General features: G+C 45.4%; 1 protein-coding gene across 1 annotated transcript; it reads right to left on the bottom strand.

Annotated features, from left to right (window-relative positions):
- Nucleotides 1–16,537: 16,537 nt before the first annotated feature.
- LOC119464938 (uncharacterized) lies at nt 16,538–17,687 on the bottom strand. Its single transcript, XM_037725803.2, has one exon. It carries the CDS (start codon nt 17,554–17,556, stop codon nt 16,549–16,551), a length of 1,008 nt encoding a protein of 335 aa, XP_037581731.2. The 5' UTR covers nt 17,557–17,687; the 3' UTR covers nt 16,538–16,548.
- Between the last annotated feature and the right edge of the window lie 1,909 nt (nt 17,688–19,596).

The raw sequence follows: 19,596 nt of genomic DNA, 5'->3' as shown, positions 1-19,596 counted from the left end.
CTGTCGCATCGCTTGGAGTGCCAGGCCCGTGGTGCTTTTTATCTGCGTCTCAATTTTTGCCATTTTGCTGAGCCACGCACACGTGTCTAGTGCGTGTCTCTCACGCACGAGGCGCGTGCACGTGGTTCGTGACGTCGGTTGAAGGTAAAACGGTGGGGGAGGGTGGGGGGGTTAATTACGCAATCACGTCCACGAAGGAGAAGAACCACGCCCCCAGAATCACCGCCGACAAATGAACTCCAAACGTGAACCTCAAGTTCCTAACCCGTTGGCTTCTTTCACAACGATTTGCAAGAATTGCAAGTTCCTTGTTGTCACCCAGGCGTTTTCAAAACGTCGTCCAATGGACGTGACCTCGCTGTGTGCAGCCAATCCGGCTCGGGATCTCCACCTTAGCACAAAAATAGAACTGCATTGCGCAGCTGTCTGCCCGATAGCGGGCTTGCCACGCTCCAGGGCACTGCTAGGCCACTTGAGCTTTCTCGGTGATGTTAACTCGTTAACTATTAAAAGGAAAACGTGGCTGCAGCATTTGACATCCCCGGGATTGCTGATTGTGTGCGCTTCTGAAGTATTAGGTTGTCAAGGGCTTATTTTCCAGACAACGCATACTATGAACACCAATATTCGTCTTATGCGTTTCGATTGTGGCAAGCATGCTTCGGTCAAGATATTTTCTTTATTTGCTCAAGTGAGTTTACAGTTTTCGGTAAGTTTTTATGCCATCAAAGATTAACGATTCTTCTAATTGTCGCATGCCATTTATTTATTGATACTGCAATCCCGGTGTCGGCATTATAGTAGGGTGGGAAAAAGAATTAAGCAGTTTCACAAAACTGGAAAAACGTAAACAAAAGAAATAAGGGTGCAGGTTGAAGCTCTGCAGCAAGCCTCAGGAATACAACATTTGAACAAGATATCAAACAGTAAAAATAAAATACTATAATAGTACAATAAAGTTATGAAATGCTGTAACACACACTAGGTAATATGTTGTGCGAATAATGTCAGTGACGGTTGCAACACTTTATTGTTAGTGAGGTTATTCCAATTGGTTCGTGGACGAAATGGGTATTTAAAACAGGTAATACGGATGAGAAAAGAAGCTAAAGCTAGCGGATTTCGTTGTCGGGTCGCATACCGTGACGAAAAATGAATTAAATTGGTGTGTTCAGTTCTGTAGTATCCTTTAATTAATTGGCACAGGAATTTAGGTCTTGCAGAATGATTTCGCTCATTTATTGTCGGCAGACTAGCTTTGATTAAAAGATGTGTTACCGATGTATGTCGATAATTACATGTGTATCGAGCAGGCCACTTCTGTTTATGTTAACAAAACATGTTAACATCTCTACTTTGTTTATGTTAGTCTTAGTGAATGGGTCTCAAATGACAGCAGCATAATCTTTCGACGGTCATAATTTCGACGGTCGCCATATGCCGCAACTTGCAACGAGGGGTAACGGAGAAGCATAAAAAAGAATATTTAAAATGGACCATAGTATAACTTGGGACGTCATTCGGAGTAGAAGATATATATATCTATATATATATGTATTTTTTTAATTTCTACATCTGTAGGTTTTACGCCATGAAAGCTTTGCTTGATCGGTGGCCAGTTTCCTCTAGTTATGTCAGAATAGAGTAAAAGTTTTATTACATTGGGGGTGAGACGTCTGTTCTCAAAATTACATCGACAAAAGGCAAAAACTATCCCTTGGTCTTTGATGTGCCATATTACGAAAAGGAAAAACACCAATTTGGCTAATACTGCGAATGTCAAATCATGTATCAGCATTAAGTATAATGTTACATTGATCACCGCAGCGCCGTGTTTCTTACCTGTATAAGTATATTTAAAACTAGACGAACTTCCAATTCTGCTTCAAGTTAGGGATCCAAATAATGTTACCATCGGCACAAGTGTTGCCATATCTACAGATTTCTGAAGATCTGTGCAGATTTAGACAGGTGTACGTACGCTAACTAAGCATTTTCTTTTTTTTAGTTTTAAGGAGCCACACCAGTATTTGTTTGTTTTTTCTTTATTTCGTGTGTTTCATCATTGGCCAGCGTAGACCATTCATAACTAATGGCAGCGATTGACGTGATGACCTGCATTCGAATTCACAAAACTGCTCAATCGTAGATAAGTACTATTTGGGATTGTCCAGCGGTCATCGCTAAAAATATGCCCACGTGTATTATTAGCAGGAAGTGTTACGAACACTTCAAGCGTAAGAAATCCTTCTGTGAAGTTCCAGGATCCATATTCACATAAAGCTCTTACACTTTATTTATTCTCAAGAGGAAGCTCCAGGCAACCTTAATGCTAGACATATAACTTACGAAAACTGCTGACCAATGACAAAGAGCACTTACGCACAAAAAGCTTTGTGAATGTGGCCAGATTCTTGAAACTCCGCTTGTTTAACCGCGATCTTTCAATGGCTGGGACCTTATATGTCGTGAGACAACGGCCTAGTGCACCTATCTCATTGGACGGTGCATGTTGGACGGCCCTAAAGTGCAGTTGGGTATGAATATCGTTTATGCGGCTCCAGGGCCAGTTTACGTTCCAATGATGGAACATTCAAAGAACGTCCATATGCTAGAGCTGGTCCCAATAGCAGCCATTAACCATTCATGCTATAGAACGTACCCTTAGCAAAGCCAATAAAGAACAGCTTTTACGAACGGAACGTATTATGAATTGTCCACTGGGACCCGTAGTCACAAAAGCGTTTCTAAGCTGGAACTGTTCGTGAAAGCCGATTATAGCCAATCGTGGTGATCTACATACGATTATCAAAGGCGGCCGCCTAACAGCAGAAATCAGTTACGAATGAAACGATTTGTGAATTCAGCCCTAGATTTGCTTTCTATTCATGGTGCCACCTAGTATCCTTGGTGGTTCCGAGCACTATTTCACTAGAATGTCCGGCATAGTTTTTTTTTGTTTGCTTCTATATGTAGACCATATTTACCCCTACACGGTCCAATGCACAACCCAGATATATTGAATCTGAAGGTTGTCACAAAAGTATGCGATATACGAAATAAACATTTATATAAACATTTACAAGGGGATTTTACTGCTGCTCGTTATATACAATAATTCGATATATGTGGGTTATAACCGCGATATATAAGGTTTGACTGTAATTCTCAATTCTACTCTGAATAAATATGTTCGTGCGTTTTTACATGCAATGCCATCGGACTGTAAAACCGGGACGGTAGGAACAATGCTTGACTGCCGAATTCTTCATGCACATTCCGTTTAGCAGTATAATAATTAAATGTATTGAATAAAAAATATCCGTTGGGCGCAGTCTCTCCACGAAGGTTATGACGCTTACAAATAGATCGGGCCGACCACTTCTCTATACACATCTGCATGTCGCGCTTGTTGCGAAGACAGTTCTTGCAGTAAATTCGGCTATATCAGAGAACACGCATTTAGCTGCCTTTATTCGTCCTGTGCAAAGTGCAATGAGCCAATCAGCAAAGTGTGATGTCTCTTTCGGTAGTCCGTAAAAGTAATCGATACAATCAAATAAATAACAGCTATTGTTATATTTGGACAGTTCCAGCTGGCGTCAAGCCTCGTAGCGAAAGATTCTCCGCAGTATTTCGCACGGAGTGATCACACGTCATTTAGGGAAATTCAGCAAGGAATTTGGCGTACACTTCTCACCTTTTAGCTCGTAAAACACATCTTTTCATAGTCTCTGACAGAAATATAATATATTTTTTCCACATTTTGCTCTTCGCTGCCTCCAATGTGGGCAACATTATTGATATCTGAGGATCAAGATTTGACAAGACCGTTCACTCAAGCTATTCACAGTCCTACTGAAACCGAGGTTTAAGGAGTAGTACGTTTGCTAACATGGGGTGAAACACTTGAGAGGCGGAATGGTTAGCCCAAAAGCATAAGTATTAACCCATGTGCTTAATGTGAAAGTTCCTGCGATGATGGACGACGGAGTGTTTTTTATTGCGATAGCAATTATATGGACACTCCAAAGCAGATTTCTGCCGTCGGCGTCGCCGTCGCCGTAGCCGTCGCCGTCGCCGTCGCCGTGAGGTTCCGTATGACGTCAATGGAGATGAAATCGTCGCCGCGCGCCGAACGCTGTATGTGCGCGTGAAAGGGCGCGAGGGACGCGCGCTTTCACGGGGAGTGAACGCACGGCGGAGAACAAACGCGCGTTCTGCGCCGTGCTCTCTTAAGGGCTGCAGAAGTAGGCGTCTCTTTCCTCCTTTACAATCACCATATATGTAAGCAAACGCGCCTTCTTCCGGCCGCACGAAAGGCCGTGGGGGGGGGGGGGGGGGTGAGGGAAGGGAGGCGGCGCTTAGCTGCGGCACCAAGTACCTATTTATATCCGAGGCTCCGGCAACAGTCACCAACGCCGCACGCTTTTTGTGCGAACGCGGGCAAAACGCTGACGGCGTCGGCAACAGTTCTGCGCGTTGCTGGGTCTGCTGCGTGTCCAAATTTATACAGCTGATAAAACTACTAACCTTACTCCGTATAGCTCTCTACAAAGTTGCTATCGCAATTGATGCTTCGCCTTTCAGGTGAAACTGCGACAACATTTTATTTATTCATTTATTCAAAATACTTACAGGCCCGAAGAATGGGCATTGGGTAAGGGCAGGTTCAACATTTTACATAGCAGAAGGAGCATACAATTATACAAAACCTAAGAACAATTTGTTAGTAATAATGCAATGAAGAATCAAGTCTACACGACGTCTAAATCCTCACATTTATTTCAGCCAAAAGAACCACGGTAATAATTTGAATGCGACACTCCAAGCGCGCCATCTGAACAGCTCCTCAGCATTTCCAGAAATGAGAGAAATTGACACTGGCAAAGTTTAGGGAGTGATGAATTTCGACCAGTTTGACACAGAAAAGCAAAAATCGACATCCGAAGAGTGCAGCTGTGACACCTGTGGTAGACACCCATGAGTGAGACACCCATGAGACACCTACGGTGATGCGCCAACAACACGCCCGCCACTTACGGGCGTCTAATGAGCGTCACAGTTGCGTTGTTCGGCTGTTGACTTTCCCCTTTCTATGTGAAATTGGCCGGAATTTATTACGCGCTAAAAATTAGCAGGGTTAATATTTTGCATTTCTGGAAACGGTTACGGCCTGTTCGGATGACGCTCTTCCCATGTTCCATTACAATTTTTACTATTTTAGGCAATTTCTAACGCATTACTTAACACACCCGGTATATTAACTTTAATGATCAGCTTGGCATGAAACGACCGCATGATCTTGAGGGAAACGTGGCGCTATACATCGGTGCCAATAGCCGTAAACGCTAATGCGTAAATTTAACGTTGTACGCCAGTTGGGTGTATTCGAAGCTCAGTCCTATGATGCGACTCTTGTGATATTTTTTCTGCACTATAAAAATATGTCCTGTGATATGTATACCCTCCGTATTCAGTGAAGATCCACCAATACTGAGCTTTGCATTTGAAACTTTGAGGACAGCCTAAGAAATTTATAGCAAGCTCAAGGCAATGTAATGATCCACGTGATTAATGTAAAGATTTAGATACATACGCAAAATATTCTGTGCGAAAATATGCAAAAAACATCTGGGAAAGCAAAATATGAGATGGCGGACGTTAGGAATTTCAATGCGTGAGCAGTCTAGTACTTAGCTGCGATATCTGGTCATCTATTTAATTACAACATGAGATAATAATCAATCATTATTGGGTGCAACGAAAGCCTAATTTTGCTTTATCGTTCACAACGTGACGGGTATCAGGGCCTAGAAAGTACAGCTCTGGCTCGTTTCCCCCGTAGAGCTGTGACTACTCAAAGAAAACAAGTGTTCTTCAAGCAACACACGCAAAAACCACACTTGAAACGATTTGTTTCACCATGCAGTTCGCGCCCTAGATAACGAACGGTAATAGTTTAAAATATCAAATGACAAACAGGAGAACGAACTTCCAGAAAATAAATACCCTCAAAGGTACGCAGAGCTCACGCGTCTTATTATCCCAAATACCACAAGTTCGACATATTTACTTAATCACCGAGCCCACGAGGGCCCTTTCCATCTATGCCTCAGTTTATAAATAACGTGAGTCTAAATCGTCTGGGTTATTTAAATCTATTGAACTTCAGAGCTCTCATTAGTAATCACACACACACACAAGATCTTTTTAGCAAACGCAACAACTACGCACCACGCAAGAAACTCAGAGTACGACCACATTCTTCGCAATCGACATCACCGATACAAACAAACTCACTCCCTGTCAACAGCTCGTCCACAGCATAAAACAAACATGAGCCAATTTCTGTGTCTGTCGTCCAGACCACCAGCCACATCCCGGTTTTTATCGCCACCTGTGTATTTGTTCTTTTCACGCCTAAAATTCAAGAGAAGAGAAACTATGGAGCACCCTATTTGGATACAGCAGAGAAATACACCCCCCCCCCCCCCCAACTGTCTGTGGCGCCTTCATGCTGCTAGCCAAGGAACATTCCATACGAACTGGGACCCTTTGGCCGAGAGAAACATAAATCATTCTTGCTTTTGGCACGTCGCATTTGATTATGAGTTGATTCTTTCGTCTCTACAGCGCAAAAAGAGGCTTAGAATGCTCTCCGCGCGCACTTCGCGAGGTCCTAGAACGTGCTGAAAAGCTCGCGTGCCGCCGGAGGTTGCCCAATGCGCACTCTGAACGTGGACGCGCTAATCACGTGATAAAAGACACGTGGAAAAACAACTTGATACGTCCCCATCAGCCTCAAAGCGCGCCATAACCTTAACAATGCTGGGAGTGTGTACTATGTAGAACATACCTCTACTCTGGGGCGCGTATTCCCAAAAGGCTCTTACGGTAGCAATGTTCGAGAGAGAACATTTCAACTGATTCTGGTGCTGGGCATGTCATTAATGAGGGTTACAGGCCAAACGCAAACAGTCCTTCGAACGAAAAGCTTTATGAATTCGCCCTTCCTCTCATCGAACTCACAAAGCTTTTCGTTCGTAAATCATTTTTGCCATTGGCTGGCTCTCTTTGCTATTGATGTGACCGGCAGCATGATCGGCTGGTATTTGCTCTTACGAACAATTCCTCGGTAAGGGCTTTTTGTGAATACAGGCCCTGTCAGTGTCTGTGCCATGCGAGTTCGCCGAGGAAAGCTTTCTTTCCTGTTTTTGAGATACCAGGCTTTCGCCTTCGGAAACCGCGTTGTGATGATGTAGAGAGCAGCAACAGCATTGTGGGTGCTGCTACTGTAGGTGTTTTTCTCCTTATTTTTGGAGGGAGCTCCGTTGCTACCCATGCAGACCCACAAGTCAAGTTTGCAAGGTCTGCCCGGGTAGACGTCTGCCCGGATCCAGACTGCCCTATTTGCTGGCTGTGTGGACTAACAGATCCAACAGATGGACACCCGTGTGCTATTAGTTGCGCCTCGTGCGGGGAGGCCCATTTCACAGGGGACCCAACTTGCAAAAAGAGACTTAAGCCACCGAAACCTAAACAGCCACAACTGGAGGTCAACCACACCCATAAGATCCCCTGGGACAACAACAACCACCCACAGAAGACGAATAACATCTGCTGGTTCTCTTCTGAAGAGGAACAAGAAGCCTACAAATCGGGCGACGACAAGTGCCGCTCCCGGTCGCGCTCGCCATCCCTGAACCGACGACCACGAACGCCACCAAGGAACCGCCACCAAACACCGACTCTGCAGAAGAACCACCACAACATTTCGCCAACAGGAGGCGGCAGAAGCATCGACGGGAACCATGGAACATCCAGCAGACATCATCGGCCAAGATAAGCTGGGCGAAGGTCGTGACTCCCAAAACTGCACATACTACACCCATTACACAAAACGTAGAATATCAAAGAGTAATCACAGAAAACAAGCAACGGAAACAGCGCCTAGACAGACATGAGAGCAAAATAGCCTGGCTCGAAAAACAGGTGGCCCAACTTATGGGAACCACAAGACCCACAGTACAGTCTACACAACTGCAAATAGTCAGCCAAAAGGAAAAGCCACAAGAGAACGGGCACACACAACCACAACCTACACTAGACCGCGATCCTGTAGTTCACACAGTTATACAACAACCAGAAGCAAACCTCACGATACAACTACAACTGCAACTAATGCAACAACAAATAGAGCAGCAAACTAAAATACAAATGCAGCAGTGTTTGGTAGAATTTCAGGAACTAAAGCAGTACATTCATGAAACCCTTAACAAAGAATCGAAGCGTAGACGTAAGCAAACCATACAGAGATCCCAGGAGTCCGATGACAAAAACATGCCTACCTCGGGCGCTGAAAGCACAACCACCACCTCGCTTCATGGCAAATAGGCGACCCAGAACAACAGTGAATCTCACACACAGGCGTATCTACCGGGGGGGGGCAAAGCATGCCATTTGCCCCCCCCCCCCCCCCACTTTCAAAGCGGCCACTTTCAGCTACACACTGGAAAATCCAACAAAACTACAGCTGAAGCTAAATTTGATCTCTTAATCGAGTCACCACGTTAATAATCCTTTTCTTTACTACGTATCCCCGGTTTGGGCAGCGAGTATTGTGCCTCCTCGTGACGCGCTTGTAGCGGGCGACGCGTGAGATTCGCCATACACGCTTGCATTGCGCAGAAGTCCTGGCGCTGGACAGTTCCCGCAGTTACAAATTACCGCCTAACCATACTTGAAAAAACAAAACAATCGGCTTGATATATTTAACCTTCGGGCGAGAGGAGAGGTCCGGATAAAGTATTTTAATCAGCCTCGTCCAACGATGGGTGTGCCTTACTGCACGAAATGGTTGGTTTATAAAATGCTGGAGCTATTGAATCTCCGTCCAGAGAGGCTACGTAGCGTTGCAGTAAAAATATATATCTTATCACCATCGTAAAAACCAATCAAACCACTTAAAGGTGTAACTGCCGAATTTCTTTGTGTAACTTATTTATTTATTTATGATAGCTCAAAGGTCCCAAAACGGGACATTACATGAGGGGTGGGCACGTAGGAAAATGACGGGACAGGTTAGGTGGCGTGACTTGAAAGATGGTCTTCAATATCAGTTTTGAAACGGAAAATGTCGGCGATGATGGCGATGTCAGAAGGAAGGGTATTCCATTCTCGGGCCGTGTGCAGAAAAAAAAACGAACGCTGATACGTGGTGGAATGGGCGCGTGGTAGATACACAGCATTGGGATGCGTATGGCGGGAGAAATGATGCGCTGGAATGGTGATTTGGTTACTTGAGGGCAGCGAATGAAGGAACCTAAAAAATAAAAAAAAGACGAGCACTTTTGCGGTGGGAGGTGAGCGAGGGAAGACAAAACCGGGACGTTAGTCTATTATAGGAAGAGTAAGAGAGAATGAACCTGGCAGCACGGTTCTGAACCGATTCAAGGGAATTAATCATATTAACCGGGTGGTTGTCATAGATAGCACTGGAATATTTTTGTTTAGAAAGGATTAGGATTTTCTATGCAAGTTCATTTATTTATGATACCTCAAAGGTCCCAGAACGGGACATTACATGAGGGTCAGCGAGGTGGTATGTTCGTGAAAGTGACTTCGGTCGAACGTGCAGAGCCATTTCAGTGCCAATAGAACACTTAACTGAATTTTTTCTAAAGGCCTGTGTCACTTCTGCTTTTATCGATTTCATTTTAAGGCTGTTTCTGAATAAGGGCTACCCTACTACTTGTTTCCCGGCAGGAGCAAGAACAGCAGATATTTTATATTTTGAAGAATCGAATAGCACCTTAATGTGACGTGTTCCAAAAATTTGAACTGCGGTGGTTGCTTACGTAGTCGAAAAACCGCTACTGAATACTCACTTTCCCCCAGTTTTTATGCTTTATACACGGCATCATGTTGTTGATCCCGGTATCCTCAGTAAACTATGCGGGACACGGTTTTAATATTTATTCGAAGTACGAAACAATATCCTGGGTGACGAGCGATAAATGTTTTTTTCTGTGCAGGTTCATTGCAAGCCTTTGTAGAAAGTTACATATTGAAGTGCTCCAGGGTGCCATACCGCCGCTTTCCCCGACTCCTAAAATAGTTGCATGAGATATGGACTTGAAATTCCATGAAAATAGGGAGAATTTTAAGCGCACTGCGTTGCGAAAATGTCACTTTCCTGGTTTAAATGCAAGTCTTGCAAATAATTACTAAACCCTTGTTTTCCCATTTGTTCCCGTGCACCATACGGGATGCTATAGGTTGCTTCTCCGGTGTCTTCGGTGAGCTAAACAAGGCATCTTGTTTATATCTGGGGATAATGAAATGTTCTGACGAAGTAAGATGTGTATTGATGAATTACTGTTTTATTGCGATAGCAATTATATGGACACTCCAAAGCAGATTTCTGCCGTCGGCGTCACCGTCGTCGTCGCCGTTGCCGTCGCCGTGAGGTTCCGTATGACGTCAATGGAGATAAAATCGTCGCCGCGCGCCGCCGAACGCTGTATGTGCGAGTGAAAGGGCGCGAGGAACGCGCGCTTTCACGGGGAGTGAACCCACGGCGGAGAACAAATGCGCGTTCTGTGCCGTGCTCCCTTAAGGGCTGCAGAAGTAGGCGTCTCTTTCCTCCTTTACAATCACCATATATGTAGAGCAAACGCGCCCTCTTCCGACGCGCGAAAGGCCGTGGGGTGGGGGGGAGGAGGGGGAAGGGAGGCGACGTTTAGCTGCGGCACCAAGTGCGTATTTATATCAGAGGCTCCGGCAACAGTCACCAACAACGCACGCATTTTGTGCGAACGCGGACAAAACGCCGACCGCGTCGACAAGTTCTGCGTGTGGCCGGTGCTGCTGCAAGTCCAAGTTTAAACACCTGATAAAGCTACTATCATATAGATCTCTACAAATTTGCTATCGCAATTGCTGCTTCGCCTTTCAGGTGAAACTGCGACAACTTTTTTTTTTTGAGTTTTTAGCAAGAAGTGCTTCAAAGCATTACACGGAGACAGGGTTTAAAACGGAACACTAATATACGGGTAACTTTTCAAAGTATGCGATGTACTTTTAGTGCAACTGTTCGAAAAAAAAAAAGACAGCTTCACTAAAAATCGGGTTGTAATTCACCAAGTTCACCCACCTCTGCCGTCGTTTTCTTTTTTAGTATTGAGAGTAATTTATGTTGATTGTACTTCGTTCTGTATTACCTCGACAGTACTATTACCCTAACTAGCGATACATTTATGCTGTAGACTTAAACACCAAATAAAATTCTTTAATTAGTAAAAGTGACTGCAACAAATGTGCATTTTTTTGTGAGCTGCACTGCTGCTACTGGGTTGGATCAGGGACCTCTGGGCACTCAATGCCTTTTGTCCCTGCATCACATATAGATTTTATAGCGACAAGAAATAAATGCAATTTCAAATAATTATTCGGGCCTCGATGGTTCACCATGTGTTATTGAGAAATAGGTCTATGTTACAAATAAAAATACCTGGCAGATGCATTTCCAGGCTTTTTCACTTATGATAATAGTAAGTCAATATATATATATATATATATATATATATATATGAAGAGAGAGAGAGAGTCAGATCTGCGGTTTGCCCCCCCACTCGAGAAATAGTTGGTACGCCTCTGATCTCACAATGTGGCCCTGGAACTGTCGTTCCTTGCACAACAAACACGCTACACTCACACTATATATGCAGGCGGCGCTGATCCCTCCAGACATAATCTGCCTGCAAGAAGTGGGAGCCATTCCCAAGGCGATTACGCGCTACAGACTGCACATAGAGCCTAACCACCCAAAGGTAACGACACTCGTCAGGAAGGAATTCGCAGCGACACTCGCAACGGTACTGCACGAAGACACTCCACACCACATCGTCACGCTCTGGCCAGCCAAGAACGGACGGCCGAAGCAGGTAATAGGCAACCTATATAGTCCCCCACATGACCGGAAAGTGGAGTTTGGCCACATCTTCCAACATCTGAACACCACGCTTGAACCACGCGACCGCCTAATCATCACAGGGGATTTCAACGCATGGCACACGACATGGGAATATGCCAAAGACAGACCCTAAGGAAGGAGACTACTAGAGGCGATGCAGCGATATGACTACCAACTCCTCACGACACCGGGAAGGCCGACCCGTATGGGAAACAGTGTAAACAGGGACACCACACCCGACCTTGCCATCACCAAGAATGCCAGGGCCATGCGCTGGAACGTGTTGGATGACACCCTGGGCAGCGATCATAATATAGTGGAAATAGCCTATGAAACAGCTCAACTACGACGCCCCCTCGGAAAAGCCAAAATCACAAACTGGACTAAGTATCGAGAGCAACAAGTAGCAGGAAATGGGCCCAAACCAGAAACCATAGCTGACTGGACTCACTACATTAAGGGCCTCTATGATGAAAACACTAAAATGTATCAGACTACGGCAGACACCCCCGCCATCCACAACCATTTGACACACCTTTGGGAAGCTCGTCGGGGACTCACAAAACGGTGGCGCCGACAGAAACTAAATAGAAAACTGAGACTCCGAATAGCGTAAATCACAGAGAAAGCGAACGCATACGCGAAAGAACTCTACCATAACAATTGGCGCACATTCTGTGACTCCCTAAGAGGCACATTAAGCACGAAAACGACATGGAACATCCTACGGAGTCTTTTGGACCCCTCAACCACAAGAACCGAAACAAACGCTACACTCCAAAAGTTAGCAGGTGAATTTCAAGGGGACTATGATCAGATAATACAAGAGCTGAAACAACGGTACACAGGAGAACGCAAGCGGGACGGAAATTCAATAACTAGTGAAGAATACAAAGGAACACCCAACCACGAGCTGGACGCACCCATCACCTTCGCATAGGTGTATGCAGCGGCGCAAAGCTTCAAAAGGAATACAGCACCCGTATTGGTTGGTATTACAAACGCCATGATACGGAACCTTAATACTGACACATTACAAGCCATCACGGACCACTTCAATCAAGAAATATGGACACCGGGTGGAAAACTGCCCACTGAGTGGACAATGGTCCAGATCGCACTTATACCGAAACCAGGAAAGCGGAGAAGCCTTGACCAGCTGCGGCTAATATCACTAACATCCTGTATGGGCAAAATGTTTCAAAAAGTCATACTCACTCGCCTCGAATAATACACAGAAGAACGGGTGCTCCTACCAACATCTATGTACGGATTCAGGCGAGGCATTTCTGCCCAGGACATATTCTTATTGCTCAAAGAGGAGGTGCTCAACCCACCTCCAGGTAGCCTCAACAACTTACTCCTTGCCCTCGACATCGAAAAAGCCTTCGACAACATCGCGCACTCTACCATACTAGGCGGCCTCACAGCCATTGGACGCGGTGAACGCATATTGCATTATGCCTCTACATTCCTCGGAAATCGCAAGGCACAGATTGGCATGGCCGGAACTAACTCACCACCATACGACCTTCCACTGAAGGGCACGCCCCAGGGTTCCATCCGGTCCCCATTCCTGTTTAACATCGGGCTCCGGAGGCTAGTCCTACAACTGGAGGATATACCAAATCTAGGCTGTATCTTTTACGCGGACGATATTACACTATGGGAACCAAGGGCTCCTATGGAGAACGGCAAGATGTGCTGCAAAACGCTATAGACAAGATTCAAAGCTACCTTCAGGCGGCAGATATGACCTGCGCCCCAAACAAATCGGAATACCTGCAGATAAGACCACCGCGCACCCAGTCCAACCGTGCACCCCCACTTCACCTGACGATTGCCGGACAGGGCATCAACAGAACCCCGGTAGCACGAATCCTGGGCATGCGCACATACAAGAAAACAACAGCATAAAGACGGCAATAGACAAACTCAAGCACGCCGTAAAAAGTATTACAACCATCATAGCTAGAATAGCAAGAAGTAAAGATGGGATGACAGAAGGCGAGACATTACGCCTGGTACAGGCCTTCGTCCTCACCCGAATCACCTTCGCTGTGCCCTTCCAAGCTACACGCAAGACCGAAATAGAAAACATCGACAAACTCATAAGAATCGCATACAAAGCTGCACTCCAACTTCCGAATTGCACGAGCACAGACAGGCTCATGTCGATCGGCAAAAATAAAACATATGAAGAACTGGCAGCCGCAACGCTATTTGCACAAAGAGCACGACTCGACACCACACACCAGGGCAGAAAACTACTGCAAAGACTGGGATACCCTCTCACCCGCCAATATTGCGGAGACGACACAGTCATCGTACCGATGCACCTACGGGCTCGCATCATCGTGGAACCGGTCCCCAAGAACATGCATCCGTTATACAACCAAAAGCGCTGGCATGCGCGAGCACGAAAACTCCTCCAGAGAAGGAACGATCCTGACACTTACTATACCGACGCTTGTCTTTACTGCCACAACACCACAAGGCCCCAGAAACCCGGCATACGCAACGGCAGTAACTAACCAAAAGAAAGTGGTGGCCTGCGCATCTACACGCACCAGATCAAGCGCCACCGCAAAGGCAGCAGCCATAGCCCTCGCAATCAAAGAAGCAGCACGAAGAGGTCGCTCCGCATATATCCTGACGGATTCACAGGCGGCCTGTCGGTTATATCTTAGAGGCACACTTCCCAGGTGCGTCACTGATATCCTGGGCCCCACGCTGACTGAGGACCATGGGGTCGTCTGGTGCCCAGGGCACACAGGCCTTGAAGGCAACGAGGAGGCCGACTGTGTAGCTCGCGGACTTGCTGGCCGAGCCACAGAAGACTCTTCGAGGCCCCTCACAAACCACCATGAAGATCCCATCACGAGCAGGCAGATTTTGGACGACCAACGCCTGACCAGACGGAAGTACGCTCCTCCACATCCCAAGTTAAGCAGCCAACAAGCCAGGGACTGGCGCCGCCTTCAAACCAACACTTACCCGCACATATCAAGGTTGCAAGCAATGTTTCCAGAGGTATACGCAACCAGTGTATGCCCCTGGTGCAACGACCACACAGCCACACTGACACACATTACATACCAGTGTACGGAACACCCAGCCGAGGCAGTATCCAGGCTGGTGAGCTCATCACAGACACTCACAACGTGGTCTTGAGAGGCACGGCTTTCCGAGCTGGCACTGGGAAGCCAACTGGCGACCCTGGACCAGGCCCGGCGAGCCGCCGCGGTCAGTGGGGCTCTACAAGAGGGCTCCACCCGAGAATAACCACACCAACCACTCTTCGTACAATAATGTTTATTCATCATCATCATCATCATCATCATCATCATCATCATCATCATCATCTCCTTATTTTCTTCGCCATGGCCACTGGCGGTCACATACATTGGGCACAATAATGCCTTACCACCGCAACACTTCATAGTGTGCGGCGGTGTCCGCAGTTGTTCGTTATGCCGAGTAATGACTACAATTGGTACGCCGTTTTACCACCACGGAGGAGCATGCGCTAGAAACGTGTTCCTGGCCCCCATGCCCCGCAATATCTAATTAATCGCACGGAGATTTATCCTGGTTGTCTGTTTGTGTTCAAAGGCCAAGAGGTCACCCCTCCGAACGCCTGATTTAGTTTTCACTTCTTTTTTCTCGTTCTCTAACGACTCCGTGCTTCCCGATGTTTGTGCTTTTCGTCTTCATATTGAGCCACAGTGCAAGTCCGTAGATAATGTTTTTGCTTAAGCTCTCAATGACTCTTTACAATGCCTCAAGTTGATACATGGCTTTTGTTCATTGAAATCTGGCCACTTTATCTGGAGGCACTGGCTTGGTTGGCGAACCTCCGAACAGTAGCTTCTTCAACATTTGCATCACTGGCTTTATCAGAAGATCGCGAAGTCTATAGTCACCGCTTTCTTCTTTCTGTCTCCTTGCACGGTGTTTTTTTGGGTCCCTTGTGTACGAAAATCATCACGAAATGATGGGGAGGGAAAGTCCACACACCAAGGCATGGCTGGCGTTAAGTCGAGTAGAAATGAAAAAGAGGCGTGCAGCACGAATAAACTATATCTAAAATACAGCCAAAAATAAAAACAATGCTTTTTAGGGGAAGTCTGAATAGAAGAAACTGAAGCATTGAATGAATTTGGGAGAAATTTGAGTGTGTTGCTATGAAGTATCCTAAAAATACCATTCGTTCCCTGTCCAGGTAGATTGACAATTTTGCTGCTCTCGTATATCTCACAATGAAAGAATGATGATAAAGAATTATGGTTTAATTGAAGGTGTGTAGAATTAGAAATCATTTCTTGTTTTTTAACAGCGAAGCCGTTTAAGCCAGCCGTAATTAGGGGTTCATATCATGAAACTATCATCATCAGCAATGAAGAAATAAATAAAATGAAATATACTTTCTTGTCGAGGCGGGGTTGAACACGCGTACCCACGGTCCCAAGACGAGCGTTGTAACCACTAGGCTATACAGCCACTTTTTTTTCTTTAATGCATGGAAAATAAAGTGGAAGGTATATTACAGTGCGGACATAGCTACACACTTAAAACTCGGGCAAACACACACATGCGTCCAACAAGTGCATCCAGTCAGGCGGAGGTTCCTGCACGGCGTACACACTTCTTATATAAGCTGCACTTTCTTGAAAGAATGATCTTGTAGATCGCGGGCTTTCGGCATGGCGATCACACATTCTAGCTCTCCATAGGCTATACAAACCCAGTACTACGAACATGTCATAGGGAGGAGCGCCACTAATCTTAAACGGTAGGAATCTAATTGCGTATGGAGTGATGTCAATCTCCTTTTTAAGCGTCCGTTGGAGAATGTCCCAGAAAAATATAGCATCTGTACAGTCTATAAAACAGTGATCTATAGTTTCAGCACGTGGACACAGTCGACAGTTCGTGGACCATGGCACGAAGCAGCCCCTCGCCTTCAACCAGGTTTTAACAGGAAGTGTTTCCGTATGCAGTTTAAAGAAAAATGTTTTAGCTCCAGGAGGTATACACATTTTACGGACCCGCCTAAGTACATCCTGATAAGGCTGATTTAAATAAGGTGCACGATACAAAGGATCTGGGAAAATCGAATACACCAGTGCAGCAGAAATTTCTTTTCGACTCGCAGTGAAAATGTACTCCAGGCTGAATCTAACTTTCAAGAAAAGGAATGAATCCACAACCTCCTTGAGAAAGCCCCAAGGAGCCTGTGTGACATCTTTGGCATCTGATGACACTACTATATCAGGAAGATAATGAGCTAATCGGAGCTGTAACGTTTCACGCAAAAAGGGATGATCACTGTCTCGAAAGAAAAACAGACGAGAAACAATTTGCCTGACGAAGAGATGGACTAATCCTAAACCACCTCGTTCAAGAGGGACGAACAGATTATCGCGCCGCATGGATTCGCAACTCGAGCTCCAAATAAATGTTGCAAATACGCGATGCAGTGCCTGAATACGAAGTCTTGAGCAGTGCAGTACTTGCAGCACATACATGAGACGGGAAACTAAAAACACGTTGCACACTTCAGCACGACTGAACATTGACAAATTCCGTCCTCGCCATGAATTCACTTTACTTTCTATTTTCCCTACTTCCCCCGACCAATGACTGTTGCTATTTCTATACTGTGAGAAAGGTACACCTAAATAGCACAGATCATTTTTCCATTGAATGTCTGCGTAATGTGATGGCATTGTGGCCCATAGTCCAAACCAAAAACCTGAACTTTTTTCAAAGTTAATGCTGGCACCAGAAGCCGCACAAAATTCTTCTGTAATTGCGAGAGCAGTCTTTACACTCTTTTTATCAGTACAAAAGAAGGCCACGTCGTCTGCATATGCAAGAACCCGAATCTCACTCGACGGCAGTTTAAACCCTTGGAAATTTTCTTCTTTCAGGATGCTCATACAAAGTGGCTCCAAATACAGGCAAAAGAGAAGCGGTGACAAAGGGCATCCTTGTCTTACTGATGATAAAAGCCTAATCGGATCGGAGAGAGAACCATTCACTATCAACCTCGTTGTGCCATTAGCATAACATATTTTGACACCTTTAAGGAGCTGGGATCCGATATTTATATGCTCCAGTACACCAAACAGGAACGAGTGATTTACCCTATCGAACGCCTTAGCCAGATCTAGCTGTACCATTGCTACCTGTCCAATCCCCTCGGCTACACACTCAAGCACAGATCTCGCAACATGAATGTTGGTCTGAATGGACCGACCTCTGATGCCACAGGTTTGATGATCACCTACCACAGATCTTATCACGACTTGTAAACGGTTAGCTAATACTTTTGCAAAAATTTTATAATCCTCATTGCATAAAGAAATAGGCCGGTATCCGTCCACTTTTTGCAATTTAGCTTCATCATTGCTTTTGGCTATGACTACAGTGTGCCCTTCATACATTGTGGCAGGTAGGTAACCTACCTCCAAGGCTTCACGGTACACCTGAAGTAATAATGGGGACAAGAGGGAACGAAAACACTGATAAAATTCGGCAGTAAGGCCATCCGGGCCAGGCGTCTTGCCTTTCGCTAATGAATCTATGCATGCAGTTATCTCATTAATATCAATGTCATCGTTTGTATAATCATAATCGTCCTGATTTAACTGAGGCAGCAGGGATACAAATTTGGTGGCAGACACACATGTATCCAATGGCTTATGGCTTCGAAATAATTTTTGGTAATGTTCAAAAAACGCTTGAGTTATTAGGGTCGGCTCATTAACAACTATTCCACCATAGTCTATTTCTAGGATTTGTTTAGACAGCGCATGTCGGCGCTCATCACCTAGGGACCTACTGCATGGCTGTTCTTCTAGAAAACGCTGCGCTCGCGCACGCACTAGTGCACCTCTGTATTTTTCTGCGTACAAAACCTGTAACTGCGCCTTGGTGTTATGAATATCATCAATATATTCACCCGGATGTAGACATTCAAGTTCATGTAATTCCTTCAGAAGTCTATACAATTCTCTGTAGTTATTCTTTTGTTCAAAGGCCAATATTGCTGATTCTTCGATAGCTATCATTTTAATTTCCTGTTTGATTAATTCCCAAACAGCAAAAAGAGGCAAGTCCTTGCGACATGACAGATGAGCTATAAGCTCAGTAATACGCTTTAGGAAGCAATCGCGCGAAAGGAGTTGGTTATTAAATTTCCACAACTCCCAGCACATACGCCGGCTTTGGTATCGACGGCTACCAAAAGATGCTGAGACTAGGCAATGGTCACTGAAGAACACAGGGTGCACAGTGTAACCATGAATAAGTGATAGGGCGCTAAGCGAAACGTAAATTCGATCAAGCCTTGCATGCGAGATACCTTGGAAATGCGTGTAGCGACACCCTGCTTTTTCATGTTCCCCAATGTCCACAAGCTGCTAATCACACATCAGGCGTTGCAACACATCACTACTTGGATGACGTCTCAGCCTCAATGACGCACGATCTTGCACATTACATACACAATTGAAGTCCCCAAAAAGGACCAATGCACGATCAGTAGACAAATGATGTTCTAGAGATAAAAAGAAACACTCTCGTTCACGTAGCTTGTTCGGGGCATAAAC

This window comes from Dermacentor silvarum, chromosome 9 (genome assembly GCF_013339745.2).
Source record: "Dermacentor silvarum isolate Dsil-2018 chromosome 9, BIME_Dsil_1.4, whole genome shotgun sequence".
Taxonomy (NCBI): domain Eukaryota; kingdom Metazoa; phylum Arthropoda; class Arachnida; order Ixodida; family Ixodidae; genus Dermacentor; species Dermacentor silvarum.
Note: the sequence above shows the minus strand (reverse complement) of the source record. Positions and strands in the feature narration are given on the sequence as shown.